This window comes from Manduca sexta, chromosome 20 (genome assembly GCF_014839805.1).
Source record: "Manduca sexta isolate Smith_Timp_Sample1 chromosome 20, JHU_Msex_v1.0, whole genome shotgun sequence".
Classification (NCBI taxonomy): domain Eukaryota; kingdom Metazoa; phylum Arthropoda; class Insecta; order Lepidoptera; family Sphingidae; genus Manduca; species Manduca sexta.
The window spans coordinates 7,859,122-7,875,724 of NC_051134.1; the positions used below are offsets into that span (position 1 = coordinate 7,859,122).

The following is a 16,603-nucleotide window of genomic DNA, read 5'->3' on the forward strand; positions in this document are numbered from 1 at the left end:
TATAGGAATTTCGAGGGTGTGTAAAATCTACCAATCCGCACTAGGCCAGCGTGGTGGACTAAGGCCTAATCCCTCTCAGTAGTAGAGGAGGCCCGTGCTCAGCAGTGGGCAAGTATATAATACAGGGCTGATATTATTATTATTATTATATAAATCAACAAAGCAAATTAACAAAAGTCGTAGAAAATACGATGTTGTTATTGTTTTAGCTATCTAATCCCGCGAGGTAAAGAAGCAATTCTTGTGCGCTTTGTCTCCACACCAAATGCACGCCAATGCATGGAGGCACATCTGCGGCGACCCTAGACAATTCAGTGTGTATACCTCATGGTTGCTAAATACACATTGAGGCCTGTAAGGGTTCGTGAACATTTCCCCTCCCTCTCCCTTCTAATCATCATAAGAAAGCTCCTTCTCCTTCCTTTTCTCTTCATTCTCTCTGTTTGCAAATCTCCAAAAAAAATCTGCGAGTTTGCTGGTGACTTTGAAATTACCCGTAAATTACAAATTTTTCTTTTGCTGAAAGAATAATCCGAGAAGGTGATTGATATTGAAACACGTGGACATACAAACGATCATTTTATTTCGTCTCTATCAAAAGAAATTCGACTTAGAATCGATCGCGGTGTTTCTTTGTATAAACTATAATAATTATGTATACTATGTACAATATTGCAAATTCGAATTTGCGTGAATCGAAAATACGAGCGAGAATCACTGGAGCCCGTCGAGAGACGCCGACGCGTGACGCGTGACGCGTGATGCGTGACGCGTCACGCGTGACACGTAGCACGTGACGCGAGACCCGCTCAGCGTGGCGGCGGTGGGCGCGGCTTGGCGGCCGTGTACGCTATCTCCGACAGGCGCACGTCGATGGGCGCGCGCTCGTCGTACAGCGTCGGCGCCTGCAGGATGATGCCCGCCGAGCCCACCACCACCGCTAGCGTGAATATCCACAGGAATAGTCTGTCGAGTACCATCGCTACGTACTTCCAGTCCTCTTTCACCTGCGAGACACACACAGAACCGTTTAGTGTGTTGTGCCGCCCTCGTCACTTTCTGGGTCCCGTTCATGACGCATCACTTACCCTAGTGGACTCTTCCTCTTTCCTAGTTTGGTCGGCAATATAATTGATGCCGTCAATAGCCTTATGTAGCTCGGGACACCGGTGCCACCGGCGCAGCGCGTCGCAGAGCGCCGGCGCCTCAGCGGGCGCGCAGGCGGCGCAGGGCGCCAGCGGGGGTGCGCAGGGCGGCGGACGGGGCGGAGCCGGCACGCCCGGCGAGCCCTCGTCCCATAGTGTGGTCTCGCCAGCGCCGGTCACCAGTCCTGCGCTGCGGACAACAAAGTAAATATGTGTACGTGCACGGGCGAGAGCGGCGCGGCTCGGAAATGTACTCACAAGCGACTGCGGTGCGGGTCGAGTCGGTAGTGCGGGCGGCGCATGACCAGGAGCCGCGGCAGCACGTGGATGAACACGCGCCGCACCCACGGCGACATTGTGTGCGTCTGTGGCGAGCGGAAGTGCACATTCAATACCACCACAGTCACGCATATGCTGCAACAAAGTGTAACCCGTTAGCTTTCACTATGAAGATGGATTATAAACATAATGCGTTACGGGATTATTGCCCACCTGAACGTATCGAGGATCATGGTGAAGAGAACAAACTTGCCAAGCAGTGGCACCACCAGCGAAGTCGGTGGAATGATCTCGGCCAACAGCAGGAAGAACACGGTGAGCGACAGTAGGATCGATATGGACAGCGATACCTTCTCGCCACTGTCCGAAGGCAAGTAAAATACCAGGACCGTCAGGAACGATATTCCCATGCACGGAATGATCAGATTAACGGTGTAGAAGAGTGTTTTGCGGCGCATCGTGATGTTGAAAGTTATATCTAGATAGGGCTCGTCGCAGCACGTGTAGAACTTTTCATTTCTGCGGACATACACGACCGATGATTACCGAGCGAACAGTCGTATGAGAGTGTGCACACATCTGAGAACGCGTACACGTGCGCTTACCGGACGGCGGGCACCTCCAGGATGTCCCACTCGACAGAGGTGTAAAACTCGGAGAGGTCGACGCCCAACTCCACGACGTTGGTGCCTCGCACTTCATCGATATGTCGCAGATCTACCTGTGAACAGGTGCACTCGAGTCGTTAATCACGGTGTCAAATAATATCGGCGTGTAACACGCATTATCAGCGCACCTGAAACCCGTCGTAGGTCCACGAGCCAAACTTCATGACGCACGTCTGCTGGTCGAATGGAAAGTACTCTACGTCGATCTCGCACGAGGACTTGTAGATGGCGGGCGGACGCCACTCCACTCGGCCGGTGTAATTGAGCGTCGCCTTAGTCGCCAGCGTCACCTCAAAGTTGCCGTCAGCACTGCTCGCAGACAGATACAAAGAGACGTTAGGCACGTGCCGGGCACGAGTCAGACGGTACTAGCTGTGGTCAGAGAGCTCACTTGTTGTAAAGCACGATGTCGGGCCGCCAGATGTGGTCGGAAGGCACGTGCAGCATTTCCACGCCGCCGTACTCGCGCGGCTCCCACGAAAGCTTGTAGTCGTACCAGCTCTGCGAATAACACAATAGCTACTAGAAAAACTGTATGCAAACTTGCAATAATCGTGCAAACACATACACAATGAGACTAACCTGTTCCACCCATAGATTGGTTGTCATTATTTGATTCTTGAGATTCTGCAACAATTATATTACAATGTTAAAACTATTGCTATTATTATTGCTACGATTTCCAGTATGATATTGTAAGAACTAATGATTGTGAGCATTTTTGTGTTAAAGGCGGCTGACCACGTCGATGAGCTGGCTCAGCTTGAGCTTGATGCGCACGGTGAGCGCGTCGCTGACGTTGAGTACAGGCCGCACCAACTTGTTATAATTGCTGAGCAGATCGTCGTACAGCCGCTTCGCGTCGGGGTTGCCGGCACATCCTGTCGCAAACAAACAACACCATGTAAGTAATATTTTGTCACACTCCGCATGAGTTAACACTACGCGCATGACTAATCACGTCTGTATCGTGTGTGTTGTGTGTACCGGCGAGCGCGAGCAGCAGCAGCAGCGGAGCCGCGTGTTGCGGAGCGCGACGCGGCATGTCGGCCGCCGCATGGCGTCAGCGCATGGCGCCGCGGCCGCGCGCGCCCCCCGCCGCCGCCGCACCACCACCCCCGCACCCGCCCGCACACTCCGCGACCTGCGCATACACATTACAATCTTACTCACTGGAACGTTATTATTAGTACGTTTTTAATATGAAAGTTGTTCTGTGTCGATTCCTATGAAACATCAAAAAAAAATCTTACTCTAATGGGCACCTACTTATAATAATTATAGTATATGGATATAGAATTTTTATGAAAATGGTTGTGCGAGTAAATAGCGAGGTCGCAATGTGTATTTAATAAGAAGATGTTGAGGTTTGGTAACTTATTTAATTTTTTTTACAAATTAATGTTTGTAAATGTTCGTCACTTTTAATGTTAATGTCCAATGTTAAATGAATGTTAGATTAATGTTAAGATACCGAGGGTTGGACCCAACTGCCTCGGTAATCAGCTGTTTTACACTACTACGCTACTGCAAAAATACAATTATTACGTAAATGCGCCGCGTCCGTTTATGCTAAGTGAGGTGTTTGGTCATATTACTCGAACATATTCCGGGCGCAAAAAAATAAAGGTATGATAAAAGAAAAAACTTAAAACTATTACATTTTCGATATCAATTACACTTAACGTTATACAATCATTCTTATTTAAAACCGTAGTCTCGGTATACGTGAGCATGATTTATTTAGCACTGCACGTTTGTTTATCTTAGCGTAAACATGTTCCTTCGATCCACGGTTAACTGTTGGCCACTGCACGCTATCACTACTGTCTCGGATCCTAACCATTTTTGGATCTATACATGAAGGTGAACTAAAACACTGCACCTTAACACTAGGCTGATCGTCAGCTGTCATTTGCACTCGTACACTATTGTCGTGGGCATTGGAGGTAGGCTGGAGCTGAATGTTCGTTAGAATTAAACGCTGCAACCGCTGAGCGCATTGGAATGACTGCTACACGGATGGGCAGGCTATCAGTGGCGAAGGGTTCATATAACCCGATTCCTACTGGCTTCCCTTTATGGAAAGTTTATGGAGAATCAAATTAGCGTTAGTATATAGGCTACTTTGTATCCCAGTAAAATTTAAGATACAATTTGAATTTTTAATCCGATTTTTGAGTAGATGGTGCTGACGTCATGCAGATGGCGCTTTGGATCGCTACCGAGATTTAGTGATTACTGATAGCGGGAAAGGTTATGACGCGGGCGAAGCCGCGAGCAACACCTAGTAGAAGTATAAACTTATAGCATTCATAATACAATACAGTGGGTGTTAATAGTATTTATAAATCATGGAAACTAAAATCGGTATAGCACATAAGGCTCACCGAGGGCTTGAGAGCCCTACCATAATTTTAAATGTTCCATAAGGTGGCAGCTGGCAGTGCAGTGGCAGTCGCGTAAACAGTTCCGGTTCCGTAGCGTCTTTCGAATGTTTCAAATGCGCTGACGAGAGTCAACGTAGATGCTTGGTTAATATGCCAGTATAGGGTGTGTGCAGGTTTTGGTAGCTGGGTCCAGCGGTCGCCACTTTGGCGATTATCGCTGAGACGTAAAGTTACCTCAACATAACGACTCGGCTGCCCCTGAGGTTGTGAGGGGTAGTGGAAAATCAATCTTCACGGGAAATAAAAAGTTATACAAGATGCACCACTAGAACGACACATTAGGAGAAGATATCCGCTATTAACTTATTAGGTATAATTGAAGATGTGTTCCACTTCTAAACCTAGAATAGCAATCAGTGTCCATACTTAGAGCCCGTTGGTGAGCGGCACGGCTCGAGTACACAGGCGGCATCTCCGACGCGCTTCAGTCAACCCCGCGCGATCACTTACTACTGTTCACCTACAAGTTGCTCCGTTAAATATTGAGGACAACAATTAATAGTTTGTACATCGAAGTTTAGAATGTAATCAGCGAATAAATTATTATGACCTCTTAGTGTGTTTCATCCTCGGGAAACTCACTTACAAAATATTTATAATAACGAGTGACTAAATGTCTTCGTCATAACAGATTAACTGGTCAATTAAAATAGATAATACACATACCGCTCAAATTTTTTCATCCGGAAAAGGAACACAGGTATTTTTGGCTAGGAAACGGCCGCCAATGACCATATTTTGCAACACGGCACCCAATAAGATTAAGGCCCTAAGGACGATACCTAAAAAATGGACTCGAAATTAAATGTAAAGATTTTCTAGTAAGTAGTATATTTCATTTAAAATAGATATGATGTAAGGTCATAAGACAGTAATTTATGTTTTAAACAATAATGGATGCGGAAGCGGTGCGCCGAATTCGTTGTGATGCAGTGTTAAAATGTCATAGTTATATAATTATTTATTTGTTTATTTTTAGTCTTTAGTACAGCACTCCAATAGGATTTTTTACAATAAGGAATATTACAAGACATTCATTAGATTTGTGGTATCTACGTACGTCTATTTTGATCGAGAGATACGCAATTTTTCTTGTTTGTACATTAAAATGTAACATGAGTGGGTATTTGAAATATACCAATTCTTCTCTTATGACTCAAATTGTCAACTACTTTATACACTAAAACTACAACTAACAAAAAAGGTTACTTCCGGAGAATTATGTACCACCATACATGAGGAAGAGTAGTTTAAATTGTATTTTTTGTCCTTTTCATTCCATCAGAACTTACAGGCGAGCGGAGCCAAAAGCCTAAAATACATATTTACACGTACAAATAGGCACTCAAAAAATATGGAGAGATAAGATTACGAGCTATCTTTGAAACGATACGAGACCTTCATAATCATCAGTAAAATAATTAAATACGATTAAAATAAAATAAATAATTTGTCCCAAAATGAGTCTACCTCTACTCACATTATCCTTATGCACCTATAAACTCCGCAAGCATTGTTTTGAGCAAGATAATATATGTTTTGAGTTTCACGACTTGCACTGTGTCGCTTCTAGTAATTGGAGATAAATTGCGTTATTTTGAATATTAAAATTTATACTGTGCGGCCATACAAACACACACAAATATATGTATGTGTTCATGGGCCGTGGTATGAATTCGAGCTGTTTTGTGTTTGTTTTAAAAAAGACTTTTATTCGATATTGTGTTGTCGGGCGTGTGTTTGTGTGAGCCACACTGTCTACATAGGAAGGGAGACAGAATAGCAAGCAGGTCATGTGTTGGCAAGTGGTTACTTTCCTCAAACATACACTAAAGGGCTCGTGCGGCTGCTATCTTTATGAAACAGAATGACAATTTCGAAATGCAGTGTACATATGCATTATCCACTTCCTGTTATCTTAAAGGAAACACAGCAGCAATGCTAGATTTCACGTTTAAATATTCTGTACATTAAAAAAAGTATGAGAACTAGCCCGGCTAAGCCAGCCCTTACCGACTCTGCCGTGATAATCGAAAAGGCAGGAAGTCACTGGCGTTCAAGTTTTTAAATACTGATTTGGAATGCATATTAAAAGAACTTCACCTGTCTAGGTTTCATACATCTAGGTAATTATAAATGCGTTTGCTTGTGTGATAAACAACAGTAAGAACGATAGGATAATCTATTTAACATATTGAAATAGAGCAGAACCGCCTTTTCTGACTTACTGCCCTCTCGATTACCACGGCAGGACTGTAGGCGAATGCCAATACTGCTTGGGCAGAAATTCAGGTTCCACCACACCTGTAAATTGCAGCTCATTGTGACAGACTCGTGCTTGAGCTATCAGGTGCCACTAGTATGCGCGCAATGACGCTTCGCACAATACTGAGTAATAAGGACGCATACAGTCTCACTTATTTCGATTATAGTCGATGTCACATGTAACAACTCATGACATACTTTTGCAGCAGTAAATGTCATGTCTGCCCATAAAAGAAAGCAGTGACATCCAGTACAAGAGCACTAATAGTTGATGTGACTGCACTGCGTTGGTGACTCTGGGGTGAGAAATATTAATTATAATTTTAGCAGCATGTCATCAGGGACAGCTTATGCGTGAATTGTTGTGGTCTAACTCGAAGCCTATACCGAGCAGTGCCGAGTGTTATAAGTAGTGCAGTGGTGCAGCGGAGCGGAACTACACCGTGCACTACTACTTGTGCCTGTGTGTGTGTGTGTCTTCACGTTACACGTAGTCGCCGTGGAAGCGCGGCATCTGCGGCCGCTTGTAAAGTTTTCATTTGATAGTATAAATGATTGCTCTTCCTTATCATTTAGGGACTGCAGAATTACACCAATGACACAATTGCACAACACACACCAGACAACCACAGGGCGACCGTTCAGCATCGACACTCATTCTTGAACACTCCTAAAGTGTGACAATAAACTGGTGGGTATCGGAGCGAGTCACCAACGAATATACCCACGTGAGTGCACGTGGGTGCAGCCGCGTCCGATCGGCTGTCGAGTGCGAAGTGCAGAGAGCAGCGTGGAAGTCGCGAGTTCGGCATCGGGCGTCACTAGCACATTTACCGGATGGGTACGCAGCGAACGAAGTCCAAAGTGGTGTCGAAGCGGTTAATTCATGATAGTGAGGTCGCGGTTCGGCAGTCAGCGTAAAGAGAGCAGCGGAGCAGCGGAGTCCGTCAAGCGGTGCGGGGAGCGCTCATCGCGGGCGGCGCGTTATACACTACAGACGAGAAGGCCGCGCGGGGGCGCGTCGACGACTGCCGATCGCCACCGCTGCGTGCGCCCGCCGCCCGCGCCCCGCACTCCGCACTCACCGCCACCCCGCACGCCGTGCGCCAACACTCGTGACATACGGCCATCGCCACCGCCGTATGTCGCACGCCGCGCTCTACTCTCTCTGCTCGCTACATAATCGCCGAGAATGCATTCCGCAAATTATTAGACGAGTGTTTGGTTTAAAGTGTTGAAGGATGTGCACTCCCAACTCTCGTTCGCTATACCTCCCTAGGGTATGAGCGCTGGTGCATGAGGGTATAAAGCATCTTGTACACGCTCTCGTTTCTTAACTTGATCACGTCTGTTAATGACGGCAGGACTCGCGATAGCGCATCACAAGTTGATGTTCGGTTGGCAGGGCTAAAAACTTATTAATTCACTTGAGCATTATTTCTTGGTTTCAGATTTATTTCTGTTAAACTCCAATAAAATCTATCGTAGTTGTCAACACAGTCGAAAATTTTAAATTCAGAGATGTATTATGTGTGTTACCTTAAGAGCTCTAGGTCTTGCGTTTCATACAATTTTAATTAGCTTAAAGATTTAAAATATCAGAAGTCCACTGGGCATCACCATTTTGGAAGCTGAATTGTCAGCCGTGAAAATGCAGTCCAACACACTCTCATGGAGTGCCTAGCCAGGGATTTACAAAGCAGCACTCTTAGAGCAGGCGTGGGAGGAGATGTGTCTTTGCCGGCGTGGTGTTCGTCATGGTCGGCAGCCGGGGGTCGTCATGATCGGCGGCCGCCTTCATGGGTGTGTCATCTCATGGAAGCAGAGCGCCGAGTGGGATCATAAGCAGAACGATCTCGCCCGCAGACAGAAGAGACATAGGAGGTGCCGAAATGATAAATGACAAGCGCCTAATGCCCTGTGGATGGGGGGCACCTAGAAAGTTGTACCACGGTATCCCCTGCCTATCGTCGAAGACGACTAAATGGGGCTGTTCGCTCATCTACTCCAATAAAGCGACCGCGAGACGGACGACGCTAGTCTTAGGAATTACTAAACTGATTATGTTTTATTGTCACTAATAGGACTGTCGAAGCGTCGCGCCGTCGCTGGAGCCCGGTGTTCTTGGACAGGCCCGTAGATATACGCTGTTCAATACAGAGTCTCACGTTCAGCCTTCTCGTCACTCGTCGAAGTCATAAGTGTCGCCAAACGTCGCCCTGTAATAATTTCCCAGCGGACCGAGCCCCCTATTCTCCCCCACTTCTCATCTTCCTCATCCCCCTCCGCGGCAGAGAGTAATTTATCTAATGGAGCCGCTGCATTACCGCTTATTGAGCATTCAAGATTTAAGCGACATCGCTGCGGCCGACCGGCCGGGCGCGCCGCATCGCCACTTTTCAATGGAAAACAGAACTCATAGTAAAGGGATGATTATTGCTATACATTAAACTGTCACAAAATATGTTTTACTTAAATTGTATTCAACTACTTCTGCTCACGCACTGCATACATATTGCTGTTTTTATCTATTCCAAAAAATAACCTTATAGTGCAAGCCTTGAAGCAATTGTTGCTAATAATAAAAATCAATCGCTGATGTGCAAACTAGAATCCTAATACAAGCACCGCGGTGCGCCTTGCGGATGTGTGGCTTAGCTAAGTAAACAAAAGCCCAGGGGTAGAGAAAAAAATGCCCTGCCGGCCCAGTATCTGTAATACGACTAATGATGACCGATGCTGTAGAGAGGCTGGTGATCCAAAATAAAAAGGTCCGGCAGGATCCGGAGGGCCTTTTAGCCTCTAGCACTGCAACACTTAACTCTAAGGCAACTACACCCGTGCTGTTTCGGTTCGTCTGTCCCTAGTTACTCAATGCGTCGGGCTCGGGATTTAAGCCCAGCTATACTGGGTAGATTTTTAAGATGGAACAGAAAGGACAACTACCTTAATCAATAATGCTTTGTAATTCACAGTCCGTTATCGATTAGGTAAATATCATGGGGTTGAAGTTTATAGCCGGAGCGTTGTGGATGGTGCCGCGGGCGGTGAGAGGTGATGTGAGGCGGAGCGTGGCGGCGATGTGGCGGTCTCGCGGGAATGTGCCGGTGCCCGGAGCCTGCCCGGACACCTGTAGCGCGCCGGGTACGGCGACAGCAAGTCATGTCTCAGAGCACGTATTGTTTACACTATTTCCAAGATTTTACACTCGGCACACGGCATCGCTCCGTATGAAACAGCAATGCTGCTACTTGTCGTCGGCTTTCGATTCGGCTTAAAAATGGTGGTAGGTAACAATTTTCGTAGTGAACATAAAATGTCATTTTAAAGTTGTGACTGTACTTTGTGGAGCACACAGCGGTCGCGCCCGGACTCGCTAGGTACGGCGCGATGCGGCGGCGAGCGCGTGTGATGTGAACACTCCAAATGAGAAATTTCATGGGCTAGTGCCGTCGCTGCAGCTCTCTTGTTTACATATTTTCATACGAGCAGACATAACGAGCCGGAACGAGCGCCGCGCTGCACCACCCCGTGCTGTCCTGCACCACCCCGCGCCGCTCTACACGGCACACTTTTAATGTGTCTCATATTAAAAGCGTTTAAATAATGCAATGCCTATCACTGATCGCCAACAACAGAGCACCTTGCCCCAAAACTTCTCCTCCGTAATAATTTCCAAGTCGTGAGCTCGCTCAAACAGCCAAGAAGACTTGCTACGTGACAAGAGACGCAGTACCATGTACTTACACAAGCACAGTAGCTACGAGCAAAATAATAATATGAAACCAATATTCTATCATTTTATGTACTTGAACGAATATAATATAATACTTAGTCTGGCCATAAATACTGTTACACTTAATTATAAAAAAATATTACATTTGAATTTCGAATCTGTCATTTTTATACGATTGTTCATTGTGTTTTCTCATTTTGGCGCCAATACATTGTAAAATATTTTGCGATATTAAAATGGTGTGGGGTGATAAAGAGAACCGAATCGCTGTGATAGCATTACACAAAGTAGGTATGGAGCCAAATGCAATTTTTAAAACTCTCCATACACTTGGTATTAGTAAAATGTTTGTGTACCGGGCTATTAATAGGTACAATGAGACCTCCTCTGTTTGTGACAGAAAAGATCTGGCCGTCCACGTAGTGTTCGTACGAAAAAGGTGGTCAAAGCAGTAAGGGAAAGAATTCGAAGAAATCCTGTCCGAAAGCAAAAGATTTTATCTCGGGAAATGAAGATAGCACCTAGAACCATGTCGCGTATTTTAAAAGATGACTTAGGACTTGCAGCCTATAAGAGACGCACTGGCCATTTCTTAACTGATAATTTAAAGAAGAATAGGGTGGTAAAATCGAAACAACTACTGAAGCGGTACGCAAAGGCAGGTCACAGAAAAATTTTGTTTACGGATGAGAAAATTTTTACAATTGAGCAACATTTTAACAAACAAAATGACCGTATTTATGCTCAAAGCTCTAAGGAAGCTTCCCAATTAGTCGACAGAGTGCAACGTGGACATTATCCGACTTCAGTGATGGTTTGGTGGGGTGTTAGCTATGAAGGAGTGACTGAGCCATATTTTTGTGAAAAAGGTATCAAAACATCGGCACAAGTGTATCAAGATACCATTCTTGAGAAGGTAGTTAAGCCCCTTAACATCACCATGTTCAATAACCAAGTATGGTCCTTCCAGCAAGACTCGGCGCCGGGTCATAAAGCTCGGTCCACGCAGTCTTGGTTGGAATCGAACGTTTCGGACTTCATCAGAGCTGAAGACTGGCCGTCGTCTAGTCCCGATCTTAATCCGCTGGATTATGATTTGTGGTCAGTTTTAGAGAGTACAGCTTGCTCTAAACGCCATGATAATTTGGAGTCCCTAAAACAATCTATACGATTGGCAGTGAAGAATTTTCCCATGGAAAGAGTGCGTGCTTCTATTGATAACTGGCCTCATCGTTTAAAGGACTGTATTGCAGCCAATGGAGACCACTTCGAATAAGCTTTTTATATTTTTAATTGTTTTATATTTATGTATTAAACTGACACACTGTAAAAGTAATAAATGTTATTTGCAGTTAACAATTTTCTTTTTTCTTTATTACAATATTTATGGCAAGACTAGGTATTTTCCGGTCGTACAACATCACGTGCAACACTCGCTACATGCAACATTAAATTAATTTACGGTACAGATTTACGCAGAGTCGTGACGTGCAACAACATACAACACTAATCGATGCCATTGAACTCCACACTGGGGCGCTTGTGGACGAAACCTGCATCGTTGTCCCTCGAGGGCAGACGCTGGGCACTTTTAATAGTTAACGTGTCACATATTACATATAATGCAGACGGTTTATATTTGTTAGAGAGAATATTGTATGAGCAGGTAATGTTAGAAGCGAGCCCGCGGTCCCGCAGTCCCGGGCCGGCTGCGACGGCTCGGTGCGGCGTTAGCGACGTAATTACACCCGGCGGCACTAACAACATGTACGTCGCACCGCGTCGTTTACGTGGACTCGCTATTGTTAAATCTGCTTGAAGGTTTAATTGGCTGCTTTCGTGGTGCAATAACCGACGGTGCTGTGAAGTGAAACGACGAATATTCAGACTTCGTATGACGTAACTATAGACTCCGCTTTTTGTATAGTTAGAAAATATTGGCACCAGTTTTGTGTAACGTAGAACCAAAAGATTTTATAGTTCTTGACACAAGACAACCCTTAATTTGGACCTGACTAAAAACTAACAATACTGGTCTGTATTATATACTTTAACACTATTTTAATTTGCACCACAGAGAAGTAACTCTAATAATTTATTTATTTATAACATTTTAGTTGTATGTTATACGAGTATATACATGGCATTGAATCTTTGCATTTTTTTTAAAATAAAAATATATGTCATAGTTAGTAACATAAGGATAGTTGAAATAAATGAATTATTCAAATTTAAATTAATAATCAAAAAAAATATAAATTAATAAAGTATCATGAATACACTTTTCCATTTTCAGAGCTCTTGTATAAAAGGTCTCCCTTAAGTTTTTCCATATATTTCTATCATAGGCTGTTTGGCTTCCAATTTTTTAAAAAGTTTGCCCGTTCGTCTCTTCACCTAGCTTTTCGTCTTCCTAACCTGCGAACCTTATATGTTGATCCCATTTGATGAACAGTTTTACCCATTTCTCATTGTTCATACGACTAATGTGGTCAGCCCATGAGCACTTTTTTCCTGGCTCTCACCCTGCCATCTTATATCTTGACGACTGCAGTCATCTTATTCAAATCTACGTGACTCGTCCGATATTCCTTTGTTATCGTCATCATCGACCTCGGCATTATCCGTTGACATACTCTACGAATATAGTCTATGGTTTTGCAAGGTTCATTATTGGGCTCCATATATTAGAGTAGGTATTATTGTTGTGTTAAATAATTGTGTTTTCATCATTTGTGATAGGTCGCCTCTCGTTATAAATTAAGTGACCAAATTTTTTTCCAGGCCCAACACATTATTTGTTCTATTTCTTTTTGTTGTTCATTTTTGAATGACATTAGTTGCCCTAAATATATGTACTATTTTTGCGTACTGGATATTTTATCTGTCTATTATGATGGGTATTTCTTTACTACTTGTCATTATTCTGGATTTATACTCATGTATAATCCGGTCGATTTGCACGCGCTCTTGAAGTCAATAATCGTATTTTACAAGTTTGTTTGGTGTTTTGCAATAATAATGATATCGTCGACAAATCTCAGATTATTCAATATCTTCCCATTACTTTTATTCCTCTTTCTCACCATGCTAATATACGAAAGCCTGATTCTAAAATTACATTGTATAAAATCGATGAGATAAGATCACCTCCTTTTACTCGTTTTTGTAAGAAAAAAGGTTTTTGTCTTTTATCAGTCTATTACAGCTTTACTGTCCCTGTATATAAAATTTAGTATGTTGATATATATTTTATTTAAGCGTAAAATATATGTAGCGACAGCGTCGTGCATAGTATCACGTAGATGCTTGGATGAGTGTTAACTCACGTACGTCACGCACCACAGTAGTATATCAGCACCTTTTGTATATAGAATAAATCAGACCAAATACCATCTCGTGTCTCATTACATCTTGTCATAAATTAATGGCAAATATTCATATAATGGCAAATATTTAAGTTCATATATACATATTTGCCATTAATTTAGGCCATATACTCATACTTATATTAATTCGTACTCGTTTATTGCTAGCGCTCTAAACAAGTAGTATCTCTCATAACTATGCTGTAAACTTATTATGTAAGGCCCAGTATTATAATTATAAGAATTGAAAACATTGGACCGCAAACGATTCAGCGATGGCTTTAAATGAAGTTGTAAGATAGAGTGACGCGTGGCACGCTCGAGATAATGCCTTTTCTTCTACTACGGTCGGAGGGCCAGGAGAGTCCCGGCGCTAGCCACGGGCGCGGCCCCACACAGCGCCCGTGTGGGTGTGTGACACAGCGCATTGTCGTCGTCGCGGAGATGTACCGTTAAATATGCAACGAGGTTTGCATCTCAAACGTCGCACCAACGCTCCGTGTATGTACCATACATACGTACTGAATAAATAAACTTAAAGAATGTTATTCTACGAGATAGACGCCAGCACTCGCGAGTCACAAGATGACACGTCGTCTATTGAAAGTATCACATCGATATATTTGTCAGTGGGAAATCCGCGGCTCAGTTTTCTGTAAGCTGGTAGACATTATTTTTATTAAACAATATTATTAGTCCTTAACTTCGTAACACGAATAACAATACACATATCGTAAACTATTAAGCGTACTCTTGTCTATTTAACTCGTAGCTCGTAGCGTATGTAAAGCTACGTGCGTAGCATGCTACGACATAGAATATTGATACCGTAGAAGTAGCGGTTTGTTGGGAATAGCACATTAAGAGTGCATGCTCAGCACCATAAGGCCATAGAGTCTCCTATTACTCGACATATAAAAATTGAGGTTGAGTATCGCGTGCGGTGTGGTTGTCTGGACGTGAGGGATTGTGTGGTGTTGTGCGGGGCGGGGAGGGCGCGCGCGGAGTGCTCAGATGACCAATTTGTAAAGTTTTCACAACGGCTCGCGACCACTTTGTGCAAATGTTTATTTAAACAGGCAGCCCGCTCGGGTGACGTTATTTATTGAGGTTGGCCCCCACACCCCGCACTCACCGCACACACCCCGCTCAGCCCGCAAGCGCCCGCGCCGCGTCGTGTTATATTTGAATAGCATTGCCAACACCACGCCCAGTAGTATGCTATATAGACACGCGCGGATAACTCGATTATTATCAACATTTATGGACGCCGGTGACATCGTATAATCAGGCAATTCCATTTCTTTTCTCTTCTTTTCTCAACATTTATCAGGTCGAAATCAAAAAGTATTTATCAAGAACGTCTCCTCTGCCGGGTCCGCAGTTAGAATTGGGGTTCCCCAGGGTTCCATATTGGGTCCACTCCTATTCTTAGTTTACATAAATGACCTGCCTTACATGGTTGATAATATGGCAGATGTAGTATTGTTCGCTGACGACACTTCGATAATTTTTAAGTTAAATAGAAGGTATGAGAATCTCGGTGAGCCACATAAAGTACTTAGTTTAATTTCTGACTGGTTCTCTTCTAATAATCTACTTTTAAATGCCGCAAAAACGAAATTAGTCAGATTTTTTATCGGAACCCAAAAAACCGGCTGGCAGATTTCAAGACAATGTGAGCTCATTCTGCGTAAATTGGACCACCAACAGCTAAAAATTTATAAAAATTGTATATTTGTAAAATGTAGCTAGATATTGTAACTCTGACTTTGCGGATGAACAACGCCACATTCCCCCCCCCCCCCCCCGTTATCATGAAGGCTGCAAAGTCTTCAAAACGTCGGGAGAAAAGTAAAATATTAAAACCGCGATAAAATACGTAAAAGAATTTAATTTAAATGTTTAACATTCGCGTAAACATAAGAAATCATTATGCCGAATTTTTTTTTATACTGAGTATATTATGTTATTTGGCTTTGATTGTTAAAGCGGTTTTTTTTATAAAACAGTGCCTACATTAGTAAACAGTTAACAACATTTTTATAGTTTATTCACGATTTGTCTATTCTCGGTCTCGGCCGAGATTTTATTTCATTCTCGGTCTCGGTTTCGGTCTCGGCCGAGATTGAAAAACCCGTCTCGGTCGAGCCTTAAAAGGGTACTATACTGTATCTGATCACCTTGATGATAAGACGGTTTGGAAAGTTTGTCCTGCACACAATGACCCACCATGTTAGCACACATTAGTAATTAATTAACTGCCTAAAATGTCTTTGTTACATGTCTCACATACTTTTTTTTATAATAATGACATTTCTATAATTCTAATTTGACATAATCATATATCTATATCTTAATGAAATGTAATTTTTGAAAGACGACCACCCGATCTTGTTGTGTTTGTCTGTTTAATATCACTATTTTTTTTTTCTTTTCTCATGACTGAAAATTATGATTGGAAATGTAGGCGAATACACGCTGTACGCCGTTATTTAAGTATCAATTTATGTTCTCTTTTATTTCCTATCGCTAATTTTGTTTTATGCCGCTCCAGGTTTAATCGATTGGATTTCATCTTATCCCATGTTAACGGTGATGTGCGTGCATTAGCTTATATAACTATTGTGACTATGTACAAGAAAGACTGAAAAAAAAAATACAAAAGAAGTACTGAACAATTGATGACAAA

The 16,603-nt window shown here is 43.3% G+C and overlaps 1 protein-coding gene across 1 annotated transcript; it reads right to left on the reverse strand.

Annotated features, from left to right (window-relative positions):
• Positions 1-566: 566 nt before the first annotated feature.
• On the reverse strand, positions 567-7,838 carry LOC115446631 (acetylcholine receptor subunit alpha-like). The gene is made up of 11 exons (XM_030173340.2): positions 7,642-7,838; positions 3,080-3,236; positions 2,834-2,973; positions 2,675-2,719; positions 2,484-2,593; positions 2,221-2,401; positions 2,030-2,145; positions 1,638-1,943; positions 1,404-1,559; positions 1,089-1,335; positions 567-1,007 (listed from the first exon to the last, which is right to left on the reverse strand). Exons 2-11 carry the CDS (start codon positions 3,135-3,137, stop codon positions 810-812), a joined length of 1,557 nt encoding a protein of 518 aa, XP_030029200.1. The 5' UTR covers positions 3,138-3,236; positions 7,642-7,838; the 3' UTR covers positions 567-809.
• Between the last annotated feature and the right edge of the window lie 8,765 nt (positions 7,839-16,603).